Below are 23,271 nucleotides of genomic sequence, written 5' to 3'. Positions count from 1 at the left end.
CTTATGCCTCTAAGAAGGTGTGAGGTGAAACATCTCACTCTACTGTGGTCTCAGATGAACACAGCTCAACTGTGAGAACAACTCAGCCCATTGCATGCGCTTCTCCTATTCAAGCGCATGGCCAAGCACTTCCCCCACAACCTGACTTCTAAGTGTGTGCCAGCTGCTTCATGGGCACTCAGCGGGGGACCCGTGATCTGTTCTGATGCTGTTCACTGGAAGGTGGTATATTTGTCTTCAGCCTGGTTTGATTTTGACTTTTTTTTTTTTTTTTTGCCTAAAACCGACTTTAGGTGAAAACGTTGGACCTGGGATTCCCTACAGAATGAGACTCCAAGGCCTTTTTACTCATTAGATACCTAGACCTCATCAGGAAAGACAGCCTTGCTTTCTGTAGCCTTTCCATATGATTTTGATCACAATATGTTGTTCTGTGTCTGCCCTTCCCGTGTGTGGGTCTAGAGCTTCGTTGGAGCCTGTAGGCCCACCAGAGGAGTAGACACACCCATGTGCATACGTGGCTCCTGCCTGTCCCAGGGGTTAACCTTGGTTCTCCATCCTTTCTCCAGAGTGCCTACCGCATGTTTACAAACAACACGTGTTTGAAGCACATGATCACCAAAGTCCGGCGGGACACCCACCACTTTGAACGCTACCAGCACAACCGGGACCTTGTGGGATTCCTCAACATGTTCGCCAACAAACAGCTGGAGCTGCCCAGGGGCTGGGAAATGAAACACGACCATCAGGGCAAGGTAACCTGCAGGCGGCCCCGGCCCGTGGCTCTGCCCTTGGCGTCGGGGGGAGGCCCTTCGGGAGGTGGCACAGGCCAGCTCCTGGGTTCGAGCGAAACCGGGACCAGCGGGCTGTCTCTACAGTGGTCACCGCACACCTCGGAAGTGGTGTGTGCGGAGGACGGCGTGGGGGCATTTGCTCCTGAGACAGGCGTGTTTGCCTGGATCCGCTTCCCCTGTAACCTCTCACCATTTTCTGCTGATCAGAGAAGAGGTGTAACAGCTTGTGTGATGGAGAGTTGAACAACAGTTGTATTGTTTGGTGTTGGTGGCTAGGAGGTTGCTAAGGAACCACACAAGGTGTGTCTTTGTGACGCTGTCTGGGTTTGGGCCTCAGTCCTGTTGGTTTAGATCCGCATTTTGTTAGCACGTCAAACAGGAACACAGGTGGATTCATGTGTGGTGAGCAACGCGCAGCTGGTCTCACAGGCCGAGGAGCCACCTGTGTGTTACTTCCTTTGTGGACGGTGAACCGGAAAGCTGGGTTATAAGCAGGAGCTTGTCACGAGTACGAAATTGGAATGAGGAACTTGGTCATTTCTGTCAGGGTTCCTCAGCTAAGATGCTATGTATTTGATTCTTGTTTAGCACCGCTCTGAGCCATGAACGTTCTAAGCTTTTTACATGTCTGAGCTTCTGTCAGCAACTCCATAGACAGTACTGTTATCATTACTGCCAGTTCCAGATACGGGGCCTCAGCGATTGGTTTGGTGACCTGCCCAGGATCACAGAGATGGGCAGGGACTGAGCGGTGCCCTCGCCCGGGCAGCTGGTCGAAGGCACCATGCTCTCCATGCAGTAACCGACTTCAGCATCCTTGTCTGTAAAAGGACTTTACGTCACTTGCGGGTGCGGAGGATTAAAGCGACCTAACGTTTGAAGTCACTGTGCTTGGCTCATTCATTCAGTAAACATTTATCGAGCACCTATGCAAGGCAGACAAGCCAGCTGCTCCATACAACTGTGTGCTCATGGGAAGAGACGGGAAATAAACAAGTGAATAAGTACATAGCGTGCCAGGAGCCTAGTCATGCTATGATTTAAAACAGGGATGGGGAACGTCCATCCCATGGGCCGGAGAAGGCCCGCGAAGTCATTTGGTCTGGCCCTGCCAAGGCATTAGGGGTGAGTTGATGAAATGTTTGACCAAATGGAACAGGCTGATTTGAAGTTGATAATTTGGCATGGCCCTTGAATGATGCAATAAATATACAAATGCTCTTGGCAGAGAAAGGTTCCCCACCCCTGGCCTGGCTGGTCCCGGTAAGGACTCAGAAAAGCACTGATGGTGTTATGCCTGGTGTACGAGAGCAGCGGCAACCAGCATTCATTTCTCTGCTCAACTCGGCCAGAACGTTTGCCTGGTGTCAGGAAGAGCTGTACGCATCCGACAACCACTGGCCCGGGAAACCCCAGGGGCGATAATGCTGCCCACAGCCTGCTCTGTGTAGAGACAAACTTGCTCAGTCAGTGGCATCCTCAGCGAAGGGACGCGGCGCTTGTGCACGTGGGGGAGGAGGGCCTTTTCTGCTCGTCCTAGCCTGCCTGACGCCTTCAGGGGACAGCGCCTTAGTCACAGCCCCTGGACCTCGAGGACAGTTTCAGTTGCATTTAGGGTGCTGTTGCCGATGAATTATGATCGAGGGTTAAGGACAAGTTCTGTCTCATAGCTTTTATAAAGGTTTCGATGGTTAGACAGCAGTAAACATGATCTCGGCATGGGAGTAACAACGCTTCATCCTACTCCCTGAGGGCTGTGAACTTAAGGTGCGGGGTTGGGGGGTGGGGGATGGGGGGTGTGGAGGCAGGTTCAACCGAAAGTCGTAGGCATTGCAACGGGCCCTGAATGTGGGCTGGGGCTGGTAGACAGCTGACAGCACAGTCTGCTGGTGGGTTGGCCGTTGGCTGCCGTTTGGCATGGCAGACAGACCAGGACCCCTGCCCTGTGGACAAAACGGATTATCAGCCGTGCCTGAAAGCCTGTCACTATAGCCTCATTTCTCTGCTTCCTGCGTTAGGACTTTACCAAGGTTTTTGTCTAAGCCGGATGCCTTCGCTAGAGCAGGTGTGCCTCCCTGTGATTTCCCCGTCCTCCCTGTTCAGGTGACTGGCTCCCAGTGAGCTAAAGGGACTTACAGGGACCCTTGGGGGAGGCTCATGCTATGTCAGTGGTCAGCTGTGCTGCCAAGTCACAGCGCCCATCCCACAGGCAAGGAGTGGGTTTTCTCCCAGCCCTGCAATGTGAATGAACTAGAGGTCCAGTGCATGAAATCTGTGCACGGCTAGGTTCCTTAGGCCTGGCTGGTGATCAGGGCCGATTGGGGCCTTCCAACTACCGGCCAGGGCCTTCCTTTGTTCCGTGCTGCCCCCTGGTGGTCAGAGCCCGTCATAGCGAGTGATCGAACTCCTGGTCTCCCTGTTGAAATCCCGAGGGGACACTTTGCATATTAGCCTTTGATATATATATATATATATATATATATATATAGATATAGATATAGATATAGATATAGATATAGATATAGATATAGATATATATATAGATATATAGATATATCTATATATATATATATCTATATCTATATCTATATCTATATCTATATCTATATCTATATCTATATATATATATATATATATATATATGTAGATTGCTTTGCTTCCAGAACATTGAAAGGGAGTAAACTTTTATCCATTTACTGTAACGTCAAAAGCTATCCAATTACAGTTATTTTCCTACCATGCTGAGTGGTTTCTAGACTTGACATGGAATAGGGTGTCCAAATACTCAGCTACATGAAAGGATTCTTGAGAGGAATGCTCTCGCACTGAGCTGGTTGGGCTGATGACATCTGGCTCCCTCTTCTCAAGTGCGGCATTTTTCTTTCGCGTTTTCATTTAGTCATTCTGTGTGCCTACTGTGTGCCTGCCACTGTGATGTGCGTTCTGTGGGAGGCAGTGTTGACCCCGTGATGTCGTGAGCACCTGGATTTGACTCTTTCATGCTCACAGCAGTCTTGTAGGTAGCTGCTATGTTTACCCACATTTTAAATGCTTTTTTTTAAAAAAATTAATTTTAGAGAGAGAGGAAGGGAGAGGGAGCGATAGAAACATGGATGAGAAACACCCATCAGCTGCCTCCTGTATGCCCCCTACTGGGAATCAAACCCAGAATCTGGGCATGTGCCCTGACCAGGTAGCAAACCAACAACCTTTTGGTGGATGGGATAATGCTCAACTGACTGAGCCCCACGGGCCAAGCTCCATCCCCATTTTATAGATGAGGAAACTTTTAGAGGAGGCACAGCATGGTGGAAGAGATTGACCCAGTCCCACAGAGAGTACCAGGTGGAATGGGATCTGAACCCAGGCAGCCCAGCTCCAGAGCTGGTGCTCGGAGCCTGCCTCTCGCCAGTGAGTGGGGTCAGTTCTGGTGCAGGGAGGAAAAGGCACCGTGGGAGGTGGGCTCTCCGACACATGGAGCAATCAGGCCTTTCCTGAACCCCCCATCATTTCACGTGCGTTGTTTCATGTCTGTCTCCATTCACCTCCTGGTATACTTGTTAGCATGTTCTGTCTTCCCAAACAGATGTCCCCTTCTTCACACACTGCGGACCTGAGGTTTTATTGCTAGCTTTACCCAGTGGCTAGAGAAGTTTCTATTGAACGAGTACAAAAAACATTTCACGTAAATGTTAAAGGCCCGCTTTAAAATGAAATACCCATTGCATTTTGGGGTTATTTATTACATGTTCTTACAAGCTAATAGCTTTTTAAAAAATTCTCGTGATGGGCCACAAGCCTTAGAACGGAAAACACGAGAATTCTCGTGATGCATGTGCAATGTGTTAAGAATTCTTTTATGTCTTTTTTTTTTAATTACCTCCTTTCCTAACCCCAGTGCCTGTCACATAGAAGGTTCTCAAAACAAGTTTGATGAATGAATGAAAGTCAGGCACCTCTGCATAGGACAAACAGACCAGCCGCCAGACTCCCTCCCTACTCTTTCCCCCCCCCCCCCGCACCCCACGCTCTCCAGAAGTCACTCCTCGATTGACCCCCATTTGACCTCCCTTAATGCATATGTTGTCCTGGATTTTTCGCATTACATGTTTGAACACGGTAGTAATTATGCTTGTATTGCACTTTAGCTGTCTTCAATTTTGAAAAGAGACTGTTTTCTAATTACTTAAGGCCACGAGTTTAAATTGGGTGAGATTCCACAGATTTGGGTAGGCTCTTTGGGGGAGTTCTAGGGTGAAACATGTCCTCATCTTGAAACAAAACATAGAAGCACAGACAGTTGCCCAGGACAAAAAAATGGTCTGCTTGCTTCCTGTGATCAGAGTCTTTAAGTTTTTATACACTCTCAGGAGTGCGAAAATGAAGGGTAATTTGGGATCTGGGCTGCAGTTAAATTTTTGCAAGAAATATGAGACAGTAGCGTTAAAATGTGACTTGTTTCACACGTTTCTGGTCCTTGACTGGGCTTGATCGTTGGTAAAAGCTCATGGGGATAATACATATATCTGGAAGACAAATGCGGGCTTTCCTAGGAAAACCAAATGTTATTTAACTTAGGAGTGTTCTTTCCTCCGTCCTTCCTTTTCAAATTAAATTTGAGAAAATAATGCCACAGTGGGGTCAGGATTTCTGGATCCATCACTATCTCACCTGACCTCCCTGAACCCCAGGTTTCTCTAAAGCAGTGGTTCTCAACCTTTTTAATGCCGCCATCCTTTAATACGATTCCTCATGTGGTGACCCCCAACCATAAAATTATTTTCGTGGCTACTTCATAACTGTAATTTTGCTACTGTTAATGAATCGTAATGTAAAGATCTGTGTTTTCCGATGGTCTTAGGCTCTACAGCAGCGGTTCTCAACCTGTGGGTCGTGACAGAACCACAGGGTCGCCTAGAACCGCTACCAGGGCTCCAGGGTGTGTCTGGCGCGTCTCACTCAGCACCAATGGCCTGACCCCAGCAGCAAGCTAACCTGCTGGTCGGAGCGTCTGCCCCCTGGTGGTCAGTGCACGTCGTAATGAGCGGTTGAGCGGTCTTAGCATATCATTAGCATGTTACACTTTGATTGGTTGAACCGATGACCAGACAACTGGACACTTAGCATATTAGGCTTTTATTATATAGGAATGTATTTATTTGTAGCCAGGAGCGCTGCTAACCTGGTTACCCAACTCCGCCAAATCTTGATTTGAATGGTTGGGTAGAAGTGAGGATTTATAGAGAACACTAGCTGCAGAGTTTCATCCATTTAGAATTGTCTGAAGATGGTAAAGATTTGTTGTTAACGGCGGACCCCTCGCTCTGATGGGAAGCACGTCTGGTGCTACAGAGGCTGTGCTGCGGGGATTCCCAGCAGGGTCCCCTCCCGTGTCTCGATGACCTGCAGACCGCCCTGACCACGGTGGTCCAGCAGCACGGCCTTCTCCCGTGGGCTCCTTTTGTCGCCTTGGTCTTGTTGTCCGTAGTCTTCGTGACCAGGACAGTCTGCCCTCGGATGCTGCTCCCGCCGTAGCACTGAGACTACCCGGCATGGCTCCTGCCTCTCTAGCACGCGTGCTCTGCTCCGGTGTGCATTCCGAAGGTTTGCTCTCCTGCCCTCTACTCGGGTGGTTAGTCTCCATCAGCCACGGTTATGAAAGTGGGATTTAAAATACATATGTTTGTATATTTTTATTGATTTTAGAGAGGATGGGAGAGAGATAGAAACAATGATGAGAGAGAATCATTGATTAGCTGCTTCCTGCACATTCCGCCCTGGGGATGGAGCCCCCCACCCGGGCATCTGCCCTTGGCTGGAATTGAACCCGGGACCCTTCAGTCTGCAGGCCGATGCTCTACCCACTGAGTCAAACTGGCTAGGGCAAAAAGTAGGGTTTTTTAAAAAACATCCTTAGCAAGATAAGTAGCTTTCTCTTAGGAACTGGATCTGACATCAGACCCGCACGTTTGCACAGAAGCGTGCACTTGCTGTATAAAGCCACTACGCACCCTCCCCCGACGGCTCCGCCCTCAGTGCCTCTCACCGGCTGCGGAGAGTGTGTTCCAGGCGCTGGCCCAGGGCCTGCAGGGTCCGGGCCGACTGGCTTGGTTCTGGCATGGGATGCCTGGCGAGTTGTCATAGCAGAGGTAGGACTCGAACGGCACTTGGAAGGGTGAGTGGGATGTTGAGAACAAGAGATGATGGAAGAACACCCAGCATCAAGGTGTAGAGACAGGAACACATCAGGTGGGTATGTTTGGTTCCTCTGAAGAAGTATGGGCACGTTGCAAGAGACTCTGTATCAGCTACACAAACACACACACACACACACACACACACACACGCACGCACACATGTGCGCACACGGCAACTGATGATATGTTTCCATCCCAAGCCTGGCAAGCACCGGACCCAAGGAGAGACGATGTGAGGTACGGAAACACCCGTGTCCCAATTCCAGCAGCTGGGCGGGAGGGTCCCTCTTCCCAGCCTTTCTGTTCGATGCAGGTCTCCAGTTGAGTAGATGAGGCCACCCACGCTAGGGAGGGCCGTCTGCTGAACCAGTGTCCTCATTCAGATGTTAATCTTGCCCACACATCGCAGACATGCCCAGGGGAATGCTTGGCCAAATGTCTGGGCACCCCGTGGCCCAGTAACGTGGACACATAGAATGAACCATCCCCGACCGTGGCAATGGAAGAAACGCAGTGGGAGCTCGCTGCGGAGGGCTAGGTGACTGAGAGAACGAGGCCGCACGCACGGGTCATTCGAAAGCACCGTGGCGTTTATTACCACGTTCACACAGTGGGCTTCTCATTTGGTTTAATTTTTTAGAAAAAGTGTTGTATGGGATCTCCCTGTCAGATGTTAAATACGGAATCCCTACTTCTCTCCTTGCCTCTTGGTTTTGTACTCTCCAACTGAATTAACAGGGTTTTCCCCCAAAATCATGCCACGTGTGCCTACGTTGAAATACTGAGAAACAGTGAGGTTTACAAAAAATGTATCATACACGTCCATGTTTTTTTTTTTTTTTTAATAAAAAGTAAAACAGCAACCATTTCATTTTGAAATGAAATATCCTTTCCAATCCTTTGTTTTTTTCCTACAAAACAAACAACAATAACAAAACAAAACAAAAAAACACATGTACTGTGATATCTGCCAGCTCCATCGGCATCTGGTTCTGTAGCCAAGCTTTGTAACTCTGTGGGTTTGTGCCTGTGGATGTCAGATGGGGATTTGGGGTATCAGAACAGTCCAAATACCCAACTTCGATAAACAGGACACACGGCAGTTATGGTTATGAGGGTAGATTTTTTTGGAAGAGAACAAATATTTGAACAGTGAAAGGGACCACAGTCTGAGCCTACGTGAGGGTTCTCATTCTCCCCAACCTTAGCGGCCTGTGTGCCTGCAGAAGTGGCCCCCGGGGTGACATAGACTCTGGTTCCCCTCCCCCTTGAAGCGAATGGCCACCATTTACGGTATTGGGTCAGGTTCCGCTCCATGAATAAAATGCAACTTAATGTTGTGAGGTCTCCAGTGAATACCAAAGCCAAGTAGCAGGATACATTCTGTACCGTGAAAAATATGTTTTTGGGGGATTTTTTTTGTTCAACTCCACCACTACCTTTGTTCCTATTTTTTTAATCCTCATCTGAGGATATTTTCCCACTGACTCTTAGAGAGAGCGGGAGAGAGAGGGAAAGACGGACAGAAATATCGATGTGAGAGAGCACATTGATTGGCTGCCTCCTGCTCGCCCCCGAGGAAGAGCCTACAACCAAGGTACGCGCCCTTGACCAGAATTGAACTCGGGACCCTTTGGACCGCAGGCCGACACGCTATCCACTGAGCCACACCGGCGAGGGCTACATTTGTTATTTTTGTGGCACATTCTGCAAATGCGTTGAGACAACTAATCCCTCTTTGGGTTGGTTACCTGGCTCAGTCACCTCAAGTTACACAGTAATCAGGCGGAGATGGACTTGAACTCTAAATGTATATCTAACACGTGGTTTTTAGACAATCTCTCACTCATTTTAAAGGCATAAAAAGTGTTAGGTAAAAACAAAAACGAAAACAATAAATACACATAGGGGGCGACGGTAAAGAATCTTCCTGGGGGAGTGTGCCTTTTGAATGAGAGAATAGAGCAGAGATTGCGTTTGTGAATTTATTTCTGAGTAAAATGCTAGACTCATGGAATCTTGAAGGAATTGCCCAAATATGGAGATGGCCTTTGCCTTTTATTTTTTTTAACCCCAATTTTATTTTAAAACAGTTATCTTCATGACCTGCAGTGGATCTTTTTCTTTTTTTTAAAAAAAAAAAAATAGAATTAGCTATTTTAAAATTTCACGGCCATGACCTTCTGCTGCTCTACCTAAAATGGGCCGATTTGGAGAACTCCGTTCTCAGCGTCTACAGGAATGTGCTGGTAGCTCACAGCCGGCTCTGCAGGGTGGGTGTGGAGGAGGGCTGGTTTGTGGCACTTGCCCTTGCCCGTGGTGTAAATTCTCCCGTCACAGCCAGGTCCACGCCGCCAGCAGCACTGTCAGCCAGCCCACAGAACACCTTACAACTTCGCATCAACTCTTAGGAGCCAGGACAAGCCCTCCCCAGAATATTCCTAGCTCTCCTATAATATTCCAGCACCTAAATACCTCCCCTCCCAGCCTATACAAGTACACTACCTCTCCTTTAGCTAACATTTCCCATCTAAAGTGTCGGGGGACAGTGAACTTGCCTACACCTACTAACCAACCAGCTGTTTCTGGAACTTTAGCTTAAGCACCATGATTTCTGTTTTCCCTCTTAGCAACTTTATTTATTTACTTTTTAAACATTTATGTTGATTTGTAGAGAGAGAGGGAGAGAGAAGGAGAGAAAGAGAGAAACATTGGTATGAGAGTGAAACATCCGTTGGCTGCCTCCTGCATTGGCCCCCACTGGGGGTCAAGCCCAAAACCCAGGCATGTGCCCTGATTGGGAATCAGACCAGCAGCCTTTGATGCATGGGACAGTGACCAGCCGACGGAGCCACACCAGCCATCTCCTAGCAACTTTAGATCTCTGATCATAGCCGTTCAACCTTTTTCTTTAACTTTTTTTGTGACGGATACGTGTATCATGAAATATTTGGGAGCACTCCCTCCTTCGAGTGAACCAAGTGGTTGAAAACGTTAGCATGACTATTTTTCACTTATCATAAACTGTATCTTTAAGCCTTTTTCATCTCTGCTGTTGGTAATGGGATATAATGCAGAGAAAATCACGTAATTCCTTATACTTAGGGAGATGCTAGGGGACCCAGGAGCTGAGAAGAAATTTATATTTTGCAAGAGAGGAGAGAATGTGTGCATAAATATGATCTTTATAAAAATTAAAGTTGATTTTTTTTAAACATTTCTAAGAGTTTTTAGAGTTGAGAAGCCGGAAGTTAGAACAGATTCATGACGCGGTACTTCTGACTTGTAAATTGTTGTTCTTTCATTGTTTCCATGGCGCTTGTGAGAAAGGAGGAGAGCAGGTCTGATGTCCTTTCTGTAGCTTAGTTACACGTGCTTTGGGTTTTTTTTGTTTTTCTGTTTTTTGTTTGTTTACACAGTCTTTTAATATGGATTTCTGGTTTGGCAGAATGTTTATTAACTGGAAACCATTTCAAACTTCTGTCAGTAAGATTTGTTGTGCTTGAGGTCGGTATTTCTTCACAAATACGGATGGCCTTTTTCTTTTCTTAAAATAATAGAGGCTTTAAAAAAAAAGTTGTGTAAAGAGAGAAGCATATTTTGTTTGGCTTCACCAAAATACCCCTCGGCTCCAAGCAGCCCAGAGCTCCCGCCTGAGACCAGGCCCGGAGCAGGGAGAGGGAAGAGGGTTGCAAAGTGAGATTTCAGCTGGGGTCCCTGCATTCCTTTCCTGTTGAGTGTGTTGTGGGTTGTAGTTGGCCCATCCCTGAGCAGCTTGAGGGAACTGCCTTCATGACACGTAGCAGTAGGAGGTCTATGTCCTTCACATTTGCTTTGCTGGTGGCTAATCTGAAAAGGATGCATTTTTTGAGACCATTGCTTTCTTCCTGGAGTCTACGTCCTCAACATGCTGCTTACCAAGACAGAACTTGTCAATACGTGTTAGATACTTTGATAAAGACAGGCTACTCAAGAATGGTGTCATCATAGGTCACCCCAATTTTATTTTTAAAAAAAGGACGAGGTCAGTGTCATCACTGGCTTGAACTAGTTCGGGAATCCTGTGGGGAGGGGACCCACTTTCCTGGCGTAATGGAGTTGTGTGTCAGAAATAGAAATGGCCAGCCTGAACGTGGCACAGTGATTTCTCTATGCGTTCCTCTCGGTTTTAAAGTGGGATACATGTCCCACAGCTCCCCTGTAACCTGCGTGGTCCCCTTTATGTGGATAAAGCAGAGACCAAGGACACCTGTCGGAAGGCCACACGGTGGGTGGAGCAAAGCCAGAATGCTTGCCCAGGAATTGCTTCTTTTCTAAAAAAAAATAAATAAATAAATACTGTTTGATTGATTTCAGAAGGAGAGGGAGAGAGAGAAACATAAATGATGAGAGAGAATCATTGATCAGCTGTCTCCTGCACGCCCCCACTGGAGATCGAGCCTGCAACCCGGGCATGTGATGGAACCGTGACCTCTTGGTTCATAGGTCGACGCTCAGCCACGGAGCCGAGCCGGCCGGGCTGTGCTTCCCGTTTTAGGAAGACCACGTGTCCTCCGCAACGCCGAGAGCTCCGTGTACCCGGGAGGGTTTGCTTTGCAGCCGAGACCCAGACAAGGTTCAATGCACAAGATTTCACTCTCTCACATAAAGAAGTCGAGAGAGAGGAAGTCGAGGGATTTCAGGGTGGTCCCTCAAGTTGTCAGGGCCCTGGCTCCCCCCAGGGTTGTGCTCAGCCATTCTTCATCTTCATAGCTCCCCATGGCGGCTGGGGCGCCGGCAATGACATCCTTGTTTCGGGGAGCAGATGGATGAAGGACAGAAGCGGGGCCTGACCTTGTAAATGTGCCTTGAATAAGGGGAGGAGGTTTCCAGAATAACCATGTGTATCGCATCGTCCAAACTTAGTGTGGGCCACATGTGCTTACAAGGAGCCCAGAGCGGATAGCTCAGGGGTGGGCAAACTTTTTGACTCGAGGACCACAATGGGTTCTTAAACTGGACCGGAGGGCCGGAACAAAAGCATGGATGGAGTGTTTGTGTGAACTAATATAAATTCAAAGTAAAGGAGCGGAGGGGAGAGCAAGAGAACCCTCCGCTCTTTCGGCTCCGCGGGCCGGATAGAACAGCCGAACGGGCCGGGTCCGGCCCGCGGGCCGTAGTTTGCCCACGGCTGGCTAGCTTCACCCCCTCTCCATTCTCTCGAGCCTTGGCTATGGACGACAGCCAGAAACACTCTCATCCTCGGAAGAATGTCTCAGAACTTAAAACTTTATTGGTAGTCATGACAATGTAACTCATGTTTAAGGGCTCACAGGCACTGTCTTCCGCCATTTCTATGAACCAGCATACTTCGCCTCCCTTAGATGTGGGTGTTATTATCCCCATGGCACAAAAAAGAAATTGTGGTTTAAAAGTTACATTTGGCCCAAGGTTGTGTCTCTGGTAAGGGGTGAGTCGGAGCTCAGAGCCAGACTTGTCTTTTTCCAGATCCCAAGCATCGAATCACTGCACTGCCTTCTGCCTCTCAGGTGTTAGCTTGGTCATTCATTCATGTCGACCATGGGATGGTGTAGAATACGCTATCCTATTTGTGGTTTTATAGCCTTTAGCTCTTCACCGTTTTCACCCAACACACACACACACACACACACACACACTCTCACACACTCTCACACACTCATTTATTTTTCCAAATCTGTAAGTATTTCTATGCTTATTTAAAAGAACACGACGTTCTATACTTGATTAGTTCATTGTAAGTTGTCTTTCTGTATGTTGGTCAGAAGTCTGCATGTTAGTGTTTGGGGCAGTTTAGAGGAACCCTCAAAGCTAGTGGTGATCATAGAGCGAGTAAGAAAGAGCCCTTACCCCGGGCATTACAGTGCGATTCTGTGAGGATGGATTGTAGACGAGCCTCGGAACATCCAATTATCCTGTGAGTTGGCATGTGAATCAGAGCTGCCCTGATGTGCACACCCAGGTGTCCCGGTAATTACAGGTACATCGTGGTTACCACTAAACGGCCACCCACCCCTTCAAAACATTCCCAAGAAATTAGGTGGCGTAAACAGGCAATTCTATTTTAGTACTCCTTATAGTTCCCCCTTAAGCAACACTACTCACATTATGATTTTGGTAATAGAAGCTGAATCTTAATTTACATAAAGTAGATACGGGGTTCATTATAATACCTACTGGAGGCCCGATGCACGAAATTCGTGCAAGAGGAGGCCCTCCTTCCCCCGGCTGCCGGCACTGGCTTCCCTCTGGCACCCGGGACCCGGGCTTCCCTCGCAGCCCCGGCTTCGTCCAGAAGGTCGTCCGGAAGGACGTCCGGTCTAATTAGCATATTACACTTTTATTATTATAGATTATTTTGAATGTCCACTTGTAAAAAGAATTCAGTTCCTACTTTATGACCTTTTGAATAGTGGCAGAAATAATAGACCATTATGTTAGAAATCCGTGTCGGGGGTGGGGGGGGGGCGGTGGTGACCTTTGACCGAGTCTGCCGAGACAAGCCTGTGTAAGGGTTGCCCTCGGTGTGTGTTTCCCACAAGGCCAGGGAAGGAAGATGTTCCCCTGGCAGGTGAGGACGAAGAGAGCCTCGCCCAGGGCTGGGAGGCTGGTGACACCGTCTCCTACAAGACTCCGTTTATTCCTTCCAGTCTTTGCCACCTGCACGTCGGCTATGGAGAGGAGGCACGGGCAAGGATTCTCATCTTGTCCGTTTCTCAGCTTTGTTTCCTGGTGCGTCTGCTCCTTGAAGTTATTTCCTTACGAAGAAGTCCTTTTGTCCTACCTGGGCGCGCCCCGCACCTGGTTGCCCCCGTTCCTGGTCACGTGTGTACAGAAGCACCGTGCTCCATGGCGGGGAGGGCTTTTCCGGATAGGCATAAACCAGTCTGCACCGGAGGCTGCCTGCGCGTTTTCATCCCGTGTGTGTGAGCTGCTTCGGTGACCGACCCCCTCAGGTCAAGAAGTCGGTTTCCTGCTGAGGCTGCTTGGCCTGTCCCAGGGGCCCTGACCCTTGATGGGCAAGTAATGGGTCTGCGGGCTCTCCTCACAGTCCCTTTCATCTTGGATAACCTAATTAGCTTTATCTGATCGTGGGAAACCGATGTCTCCTAATTGTCCTGGAGATCACGGGCTTCATTATTACCTGGAGTGAATTTTACTTGGAAAACTTACACCGTTTGGCTCTTAAAGACAGTGATAAGTAGCACTGGGTGTTGATCTTTAGAATTAAACAAACAAACAAACAAAAAAGGCGGCTTTCCTACACCGTATGCAGTCCTTACCTCAGCACTGAGGGAAGTGGTTTATGCTCATTCATGACATCATGTCGCCAGGATTCTGCCGTGAACACAGTAGGCACCGTTTCCTCCCGCTTAGGAGAAGTGTTTGTTATGAATAAGGAGACATGTTTGTTTAAGGAATCTACAGAGAGAATTTCAGCGGCTGGCCCAGAGTCACCGTATCTGATAAAATTCGTATGAATGAGGAATTGATGGCAAAACAGGAAGGCAAGGAGGAAGATTTTAAAGTCCTGGAAAACTGGCCAGAGAGGGGGATGTTGCTTCTATAGGTGATGGGTAGCCAGTAGGGGCTCAGGATTGGAGCAGGGATGTAATCAAGGCGCATAGAAAGAATAATTCTGGTCCTGAGGTGCCCGTTCAAAGAGGAAGGGCAGCGATGTGGGTCCCCTGAGGAGCTGGCGATACTTGTATGCCTAAGAACAAGCCCTGGGGTGATGGGATGTGGCCAGGCTGGGACGGGACAGAGAGAGGAGACACTGCCGTGGGAAGTGGGGGGCCGGTGGCTGACTGCAGAGGAGAGGCAGCCGATGGCGTTGGGAGTTTCAGGTGACCAGACTTCGGAGTAATTCTGCATGGCAGAAAGAGCTTAAAGAGCATCAGTTAAGAGAAGCCCGAATGTGCACTCATGTGACTTCTTTCTGAGATCCTATCTTCCATCACTGCCGCCCAGAGTATTTCCCAAAACCAGGAACCAAGTGCCTTCCTGCTCTCCTCATTCCAGATCCAATCGAAACATGTCTTTCTCTGTTTTGGTCTTTTCTGGGGGTGGCGGGGGGTGGGGTAAGGAGAAATTTCCCCCAAATTAGGAGAAAATGGAGTTAAGACCCTTGCTCAAAAGTGAGACGTGGCAGGTCAGCTGAGAAGTGTGTGGCGTGCACTGACCACTGTGTGGCTTGTCTCCTAGGCGTTCTTTGTTGACCACAACTCCCGGACCACCACGTTCATCGACCCCCGGCTCCCCCTGCAGAGCAGCAGGCCCACGAGCGCGCTGGTGCACCGGCAGCACCTGACCCGGCAGCGCAGCCACAGCGCGGGCGAGGTGAGTCACACCCTGGGACCGCTCCGCCCCCCCCGACCGGGGCTGCTGACCCTGGGACCCCCCCAACCGCGGCTGCTGACCCTGGGACCCCCCGACCGGGGCTGCTGACCCTGGGACGCCCCCAACCGCGGCTGCTGACCCTGGGACCCCCTGACCACGGCCGCTGACCCTGGGACCCCCCGACTGCGGCTGCTGACCCTGGGACCCCCCGACCGGGGCTGCTGACCCTGGGACGCCCCCAACCGCGGCTGCTGACCCTGGGACCCCCTGACCGGGGCTGCTGACCCTGGGACCCCCCGACCGGGGCTGCTGACCCTGGGACCGCCGACCGGGGCTGCTGATCCTGGGACCCCCCGACCGGGGCTGCTGACCCTGGGACCGCCGGCTGGGGCTGCTGACCCTGGGACCGCCGGCTGGGGCTGCTGGGTGCTCTAGGGCGTGATGTGTGGCTCCTCCTCCCTGTTTCGCTTTCCTGGTTTGGCTTAGAGATGCCCATTTGGAGGCTGGGGAGGGCTGGAATATTGACAGGGCTTCTTTGGAGACCCACGGAGCCCACTATGAGAAGCAGGCTATAAGAGGGAAGATGAAAGAAATGAGAGGTTTCCTTACATTCAGAGGATGGTGAGAGAGAGAATTCATGATGTGATAAAATATTTAAGAGGGGATGATGAGCCTGATGGGTGTGGCTCAGTGGTTGAACGTTGACCTATGAACCAGGAGGTCACGGTTCGATCCCCAGTCAGGGCACAGGCCCTGCTTGCAGGCTCAATCTCCAGTTTGGGTGTGTAGGAGGCAGCCGGTCAATGATCCTCTCTCATCATGGATATTTCCATCTCCCTCTCCCTTTCCTTTCCTCTCTGAAATCAATAAAATGTATGTTTATTAAACAGTGGGGATGATGAGCCCTTTTGCCCCCTCAGGGCAGTGTCATAGGAAGAAATGAGTGTGGCTTGGAATGGGCTGAGTTTGGGTAAAATGTAAGGGAGTTTCTTAAGTGAGGCTTGCCGGATTCCATGAAAATCTTTGGCCAAGGCTATGGGGTTGTGGCATTCTCACTCACGAATGTTCTTTAAAATGGAGTATATCCGAGAGTTGATTTGTGTACTGTAATTGCCCAGAGAAAATGGGTGGGATTAAGAATGACTGACATTTCCGTTGGGCTCTCCTTGGCTAGTGTGCAGGGACCCCTGGCAACCACACGAGGGCTCTCTGACAGCTTCACCAAAACCAGAAGTCTCCCCTTCCTGCTTCTCCTCTGGGGAGGCTTAAGTAAAGAAAGGGAGTGTTGGAGGTCACATTTCTTCTCCTTACACGGACGTCTGCTTGGAATACATGTCCTCACTGCATATGCATTGTTTCTAATAATTCCCTTCGACGTACTTAATTCAGATTGTTTTCCTGCACGCCTCTTCCACATCGCTGGGCATACCCTGTTTTCAGTATTGTGTGGCAAGCCACATATCTCCGTAGCTTCTATTCTAAGAAACAATTATGAGTGCAGTGAGTAACTGGACTCGAGACATCAGAATTCCACCCTGGAATTCCCCCTCACCCTTGCCACACTGGCTCCCGGGCACCCGGCGGCGTGCGTGCTGGTTGTGAGCGCAGACACAGGCGTGTACAGGAGACGCGCATATAAAAACGATCCACTGCAGGGTGAGGTCGCCACGGAAATATGTGTGCTTTATGAGCAGCTAATACATCTTCACCTTGCCCTCCCGGAAGCCGTTCGTGGTGAAGTGGGCGATGCACACGGCGTTCGTCTGACAGGCAGACACACTCTCACCTTTGGACCCGTGCACGACGTGGAGCACCGTTAGGGCGCGGCCTGACCCGCCCCTGTGGCCAGGGCACTTGAGCCACCGTCTTATCTCGACTTCACCCGAAGCTGACTGCTCGGCTGCTCAGGGCTGCGTGCGTGAGACGAATAGCTGGACTCAGTTTTCTTTCCATGAGCTGGACTGTTTCCATGAGCTAGAAGTAGCCTGTGGCGGGAGAGGGGCCCTAAGGGGCACGTGAACATCTGAGTGGCCATTGCTCTTTGCCCTGATGGACACTGAGCAGTGGGGAGAGGTACCCCCTAAGGACTGAGCATGGGGGCCCGCCTTGTTCAGCCTTTGAGGGGACACGTGTCCTGGCACCGCGAGGGAAGGTGCATGTCAGGCAGTGATAGGTGCAGCTCTCAGGGCCGCCCACGGGCTGGCCATCGGGTGGGAAGAGAGGTGGGAGGAGGGGTGGGGTGTGGGGGAGACCTCCGCTGTCCTGGGAAATGGCAGCAGCAGCAGCATCCGGACAGGAGGGAACGTGTCCGTGGGCGACTGCAGCGCTAACTCTGTGACTGACACACGAGGTGCGGTTCACCCTGGAGTCTCGCCCCATCGCGGAGTCGCGGGGATTCATGCCGGGGACCAGCCGGTCCGAGAGGCAGCGTGGGAACCCCGTTCAGTCACAGGACGGCTTCCCCGTCCCGCTCCTCTGCTCCTTCAGCAAACGCTCAGGTGGGGGGATGGGGCATCTCTTCCATCCACCGGCGGATACTGACCCAGCACCTGCAGTGTGGCCACATGGTGCTTGTTTGAGTGATACGCGTCAATAACATATGTTCCCGTCCTGTGTTCTTATCAAGGAGAGAGCAGAGGAAACTAAGCCTAATGCAGGTGAAAAAGCACGAGTGAGAAACGCTTTATCTCCTGTTAGACACGCGCACCCGAGCTGTGGGAGCTCAGAGATGCTCACGCTTCCTCTCAGCGTCGGGGCGGGGAGGCCTCCAGGAGGGCCGTCGGCTGGACACTGACGGCGAGAATATCCTCGGGGGGTGAGCAAGCCGTGCAGGGTGGGGACACGTTGCCAGTTTCAGGGCCTTGAGAAAAGCCCTCACCCAACCCCGCACGGATGCCCGATGGTAAAAGGCGTGTGCAGATCTGAATGGGTGGCAGGCGAGGCTCTGTTTTAGAAGTGCCGATGTATAAATCCAGCGTGTTACTTTGCCTTTTGTTCTCTTAAGCTCCTGTTCCACTGTGTCTGAAAAGGCTCCTGGGATATCGGGGTGGGGGATGCTCGCACAGAGCGAAAGGAATGTTGGTGTTTCCTCTTGAGAATGTTTTTTGTTTGTCTGCTGGTATGAAGGAGCGCCTGCATCTGTAACAGGCCCCATAGCTAATCCAGGTCAGGGCAACCCCACTTGGCGCCTCCACACCTCACCTGCTATGATTAGCTCCCCCGTGTGGGAGGTTCAAACCAGAAAGAGCTGTTGGGCCGGCCGCTCTAACAGGCGAGCAGAATTGCTCCTGAGCAGATAATCCACCAGCTCAGGAGCCCACAGGGAGACGGCTGCCCTTCGGCCCCTCCTGTGGGAGGAGGAGTCCCTGACCGCCGGCCAAAGGCAGGTTCACCCTGGCTCCGCCGCCATGTGATGTGTTTGTCCCACGCGGGTCTTCCTCTGCGTGTCCCCTGGCAGGTTTGGGTTGTCGGGCGGAAGTCACCCCTGCTGAGCAGGTGTGCTGTGGCGCTCCTGCAGCCCCTATCGTTGTGAGCGTATGGAGCTACCCTGTGCCACGCGGTGAGCGGTCACTGCCCCTGCCCCTCTCAAGGACCCGGGTGTCCTGCCCCCCCCCCTACTCAGTTCAGCAACAAAAGCAGAGCTTTTGGGGATCTCATGCCAGCTCCCCCGCTGGCATCCCTTCTGATCAGTTGGTGTCTACCAATGCTCGTCGCCCTAGCTGGTCTGGCTCAGTAGATAGAGCGTTGGCCTGCGAACCAAAGGGTCCTGGGTTCAGTTCCGGTCAAGGGTTTGTTTCTTCCCTAGCCCGGGGCCTGGTCGGGGCGTGTACAGGAGTCAACCAATCGATATGTTTCTCTCACATTGATGTTTCTGTCTGTCTTTCCCTCTCTCTTCCACTCTCCCTACAAACAATGGAAAGATATCCTCTGGTGAGGATTTACCAAAAAAAGGGCAAAAAGAAAGACGTGGCTGGGGTGCTGATAGCGAGCATGCGAGGTCTCGGTGCGGAGCCTAAGTGATGCTGTGTCTGCAGGTAGGAGAGGATTCGAGACACGCGGGGCCGCCCGTCCTTCCCAGGCCGTCCAGCACGTTCAACACCGTCAGCAGGCCGCAGTACCAGGACATGGTTCCAGTGGGTATGGCACCCCTTCCCAGAAATCTTCACCCCTGCTTCTCGCACCAGCCTGTCCCATGCATGCTGTGCTGGCACTGCCCCCTTGTCCGCCCGCTCTTGCCCCGGACTCAGAAACTCTACGCGTCATCCTCAAGAAATTGATCTGAATCTCAGAGCACTTAGGTCTTGTAACATCCCCTAGGAGGAGATTTTTTAATGCCACGCTCTACCTTTTCTGCGTAGAGCTATTGCATTAGATGGTTGAAGTTAAAGAAAAGTAAGTTGTTAAGGATTTCTGATGTTTGAGAATTCAGACACTCAGTTCTGTGATTTAAATATACCTATATTTCCGATTATAAATAAATGTAATCAAGATCAATCATCTTAAGTAAAAAAAGTAGTTTTCTTGATAAAAGAGGCATGACAAAAGCTCTTAATCAATTTTAAGTAACTCTTTTTAAATTTCTGTGGGCATTGGGCAACCTTGGCTAAGATGCATTTTTCTCTTCACAAATAGTTGATGTTGCTGATTGTGTTGTGGGTGTTGATGTAGTTGGTTTGGTAAGGAGCTATGTGTGGCTTGATGGCATCTATTTCCACATAGAATTTGGGAATGGCTTACTCTCTGCATTTGGTAGTAGCTGTTGCTGGCGACCGTTGCATTTTGGGGACTTGTTCTGCCTCTTCACCTCGCTGCATGGCTCAAATGTAATGAGAAAATAGTTTTCTATTTCTGAAAGTTACTTAGGAAGTTGATTTTGATAAGCAGTAGATTGAAATGATCAATATATAGAATCCTGGTGATCTCACCTTGCTATTTGATGACAAATATGACTCATCAAGTGAGTGTAATGAATGGTAAAGAACGTCACACCGGATAGATCTAAGTCCAATGTTCATAACAGCATAGACACAGAGGGGAATTTAAGTGTCTGTAGTGGCTTGGGTACCAGGAATATTAACCAGAAAAACAGATTTTTAAAAGTTTGTATTCATATGCACAAAACTAATAACGGGTTGTCTGTAAATGTTGTCCTGTTTTCTGATTTTTCAGCTTACAATGACAAGATTGTTGCATTTCTGCGCCAACCCAATATCTTTGAAATTCTACAGGAACGTCAGCCTGATCTCACCAGGAACCACTCACTCAGGTAACCATGACATTGGCGTTTGGCGCAGGTGCGTACGCCCCAGCTTTAAATCTTCCAGAACAATGCTCATCATCTTGGAAATGTACTCTTTCTTCCTGGCATGCTGACCAGGGGCATCTTGTGCACAAACACTTTATGTCGTCAACACCAGGTCACTGCAGTGCTGGCTTTTCTCTGTTAAGTACAAGGATGGAATAAAATTGACTAAAGAACCTAGAACCTTCTTTAAAGAATATGAAAAAAAAAAAAACACCCCACCAAAATTCACAGCCAAGAATGCACCCTAGATGTGCAGGTTATAATGAAAATAACAAGACACGGACCTTTTTGAGTAGCTTGAGAAAACAAAAGTAACATAGAGCGTATTGAACTGAGATTCATAAAACCCTAGACTTGGTATTCGAATTTTTCCATAATAAAAACACAGGGGCACTGGAGGAGGGGACCCGATACCGTCTACAGTCCCGCACTCCCTGCACGAACCCTTTCTTCTAAACAGGCCTTCCACGCCTCTGGCTTCAAGCCTGGTTGTACTTTCCTGAAAACATGCTGCTCCTTTTCCCTGGCAGGATTTTCCTCTTCTTCTGTGTTGGGCAGGAAAGACCTTGCCTTCAGAACTCAATGCCACCCGCCCCTCCATCACGCCACCACCCCTCCATGATGCAGTGCAACTTCCCTGTGTACGCTCCCTCTGAGGAGCGCGGCTAGATTTTCTGTGTCCCTGGGGAGATGGAAAAGTGGGGGTGAATGCGGACAGTCTGCCAGAACTCCAAACCCATTGGATTTACACGCCACATTCACTGGTAGGAATAGGTCTTCCCAGGGGTGCCATCCTGAGCCACAGTGACGCTCAAGTACTTCTCTACGTGGCTGTGCCAGACTGTTTTCATCCGGATCATCTGGGGAGCTTTTATGAAGTACAAGATGCCAGGTCTCATCGCCCCCAACTCCTCTTCCTTCTCTGAATTTGAACCCCCTAATCTTCCACGCCCTGCCCACAAGTTTCATTCAGGAGGTCTGGGGTAGAGCTCAGCACTTACTTCTTAAAACCTCTCTCTATCATTTCACTGGCGCTGCCAGGTTTAATAAGCTGTGGTCCAGACACTTAACTTGATACTTAATCATGTAATATATCAAGTTATCCTTCATACTATTTTGGTTATATGACTTCTGTGCTTCAATTAGACTTTTGAGTCTTTATGCTTTATTTTCAATTCCATTTTAAGCTCCTTATAAATAGGGATGTTATTCAAATCATCATTATTTATCTTCCTTATGCTCAAATATCTAGAGTAGCATTTTGCATATAGTGAATGTATGTATGTATATATGTATATATATACACACACACACACACACACATATATATATATATATACATACATATCTACACTAATAAAAGGGTAAGATGCAAATTGACTGTACCTTCACGATGCCCACCAGCCAATCAGGAGTGAGTATGCAAATTAACCCAACAAAGATGGCGGATTAATTTGTATACATAGGTGCCGAGCAGCTGGGGGCGGGGTGGGACACTTGCATCGTCGCCATGGCAACAACACAGGCATTCTGCACCGCCCCAGCCCCTCCGGGCCTCTGGGCAGCGTGGGAAGGTGGAAAGGCAGCTCCAGCCAGAGCAAAGGTGGTGCTGGCAGCCAGGGGAAGGAAGGCCCATTCTTGCATGAATCTTCGTGCATTGGGCCTCTAGTATATATATACCCACACATATATATATTTGTTTATTTGAAAATAAGTTGCCAAATATTCTTACAATGTTCTCAGTCTGTCTCTTTTTTTCCTGAGGTATTTCTGACATGTAACATTATATTCATTTCAGGTGTTCAACATAAGGATTTGATATTTGCACAGACTGTAAAATGATCATTGCAATAAGTCTAGTTAACATCTGTCACCAAACATAGTTATAGAATTTTTTCTTGTGATGAGAGTTTTAAGATCTACTCTCTTAGCAACTTTCAAGTAAGCAACACAGTATTAACTGCCGTAGCGATTTTCAACCGGTGTGCATGCAATACTATTTAGCCAGGGGCACTGACCTCTTTTCCCTTAGATTGTCAAATAAAAGTGACAACAGCCCTGGTTGTTTTGGCTCAGTGGATAGAGCATCAGCCCATGGACTAAAGGGTCCCGGGTTCGATTCTGGTCAAGGGCATGTACCTCAGTTGCAGGTTCCCCGGCCCTGGTCAGGGTGTGTGTGCAGGCGTCAACCAGTCGATGTGTCTCTCCCACGTTAATGTTTCTTTCTGTCTCTCCCTCTCCCTTCCACTCTCTCTAAAAATCAATGGAAAAATATCCTTGGGTGAGGATTAACCAAGATAGATAGATAGGTAGGTAGGTAGATAGATAGATAGATAGATAGAGGATCTCTCTTATTTAAAAAAAAAAAAAAGTGACAACAGCCAGCACAACAATATCTGTCCGTTGTGAATAAATTAAAATTATTCCAATTTATTTTGTCAGATCAGCAAAAAATATATTTCTTGGTGTGCTTCAGACTTTTAGTACTAAGTTTATGTGCCCTGAGCTGGGAAAGGTTGAAAGTCACTGAACTAAGGTCACCACGCTGTCTGTCACGTCCCCAGGACTTGTTTCCTTTACCACTGAAGTTTGTACCTTTAGACTCCACCCATTTCGC

The 23,271-nt window shown here is 49.3% G+C and overlaps 1 protein-coding gene across 5 annotated transcripts in view; it reads left to right on the top strand.

The window, feature by feature from the left end:
- HECW2 (HECT, C2 and WW domain containing E3 ubiquitin protein ligase 2) overlaps positions 1–23,271 on the top strand; it is a 286,809-nt gene that overhangs the window by 186,997 nt on the left and 76,541 nt on the right. For all 5 annotated transcript variants that reach the window (XM_080669552.1, XM_080669554.1, XM_080669551.1 and 2 more), the window contains 4 exons: positions 570–755; positions 15,215–15,349; positions 19,384–19,486; positions 20,519–20,615. In XM_080669552.1, coding sequence (XP_080525678.1) covers positions 570–755; positions 15,215–15,349; positions 19,384–19,486; positions 20,519–20,615 — 521 coding nt within the window. The remainder of the gene's footprint in view (positions 1–569; positions 756–15,214; positions 15,350–19,383; positions 19,487–20,518; positions 20,616–23,271) is intronic.

The sequence above is a fragment of the Plecotus auritus genome, assembly GCF_963455305.1.
Source record: "Plecotus auritus genome assembly, chromosome: 5".
NCBI classification, from domain to species: domain Eukaryota; kingdom Metazoa; phylum Chordata; class Mammalia; order Chiroptera; family Vespertilionidae; genus Plecotus; species Plecotus auritus.
This window is presented reverse-complemented; position numbering and strand designations above follow the sequence as displayed.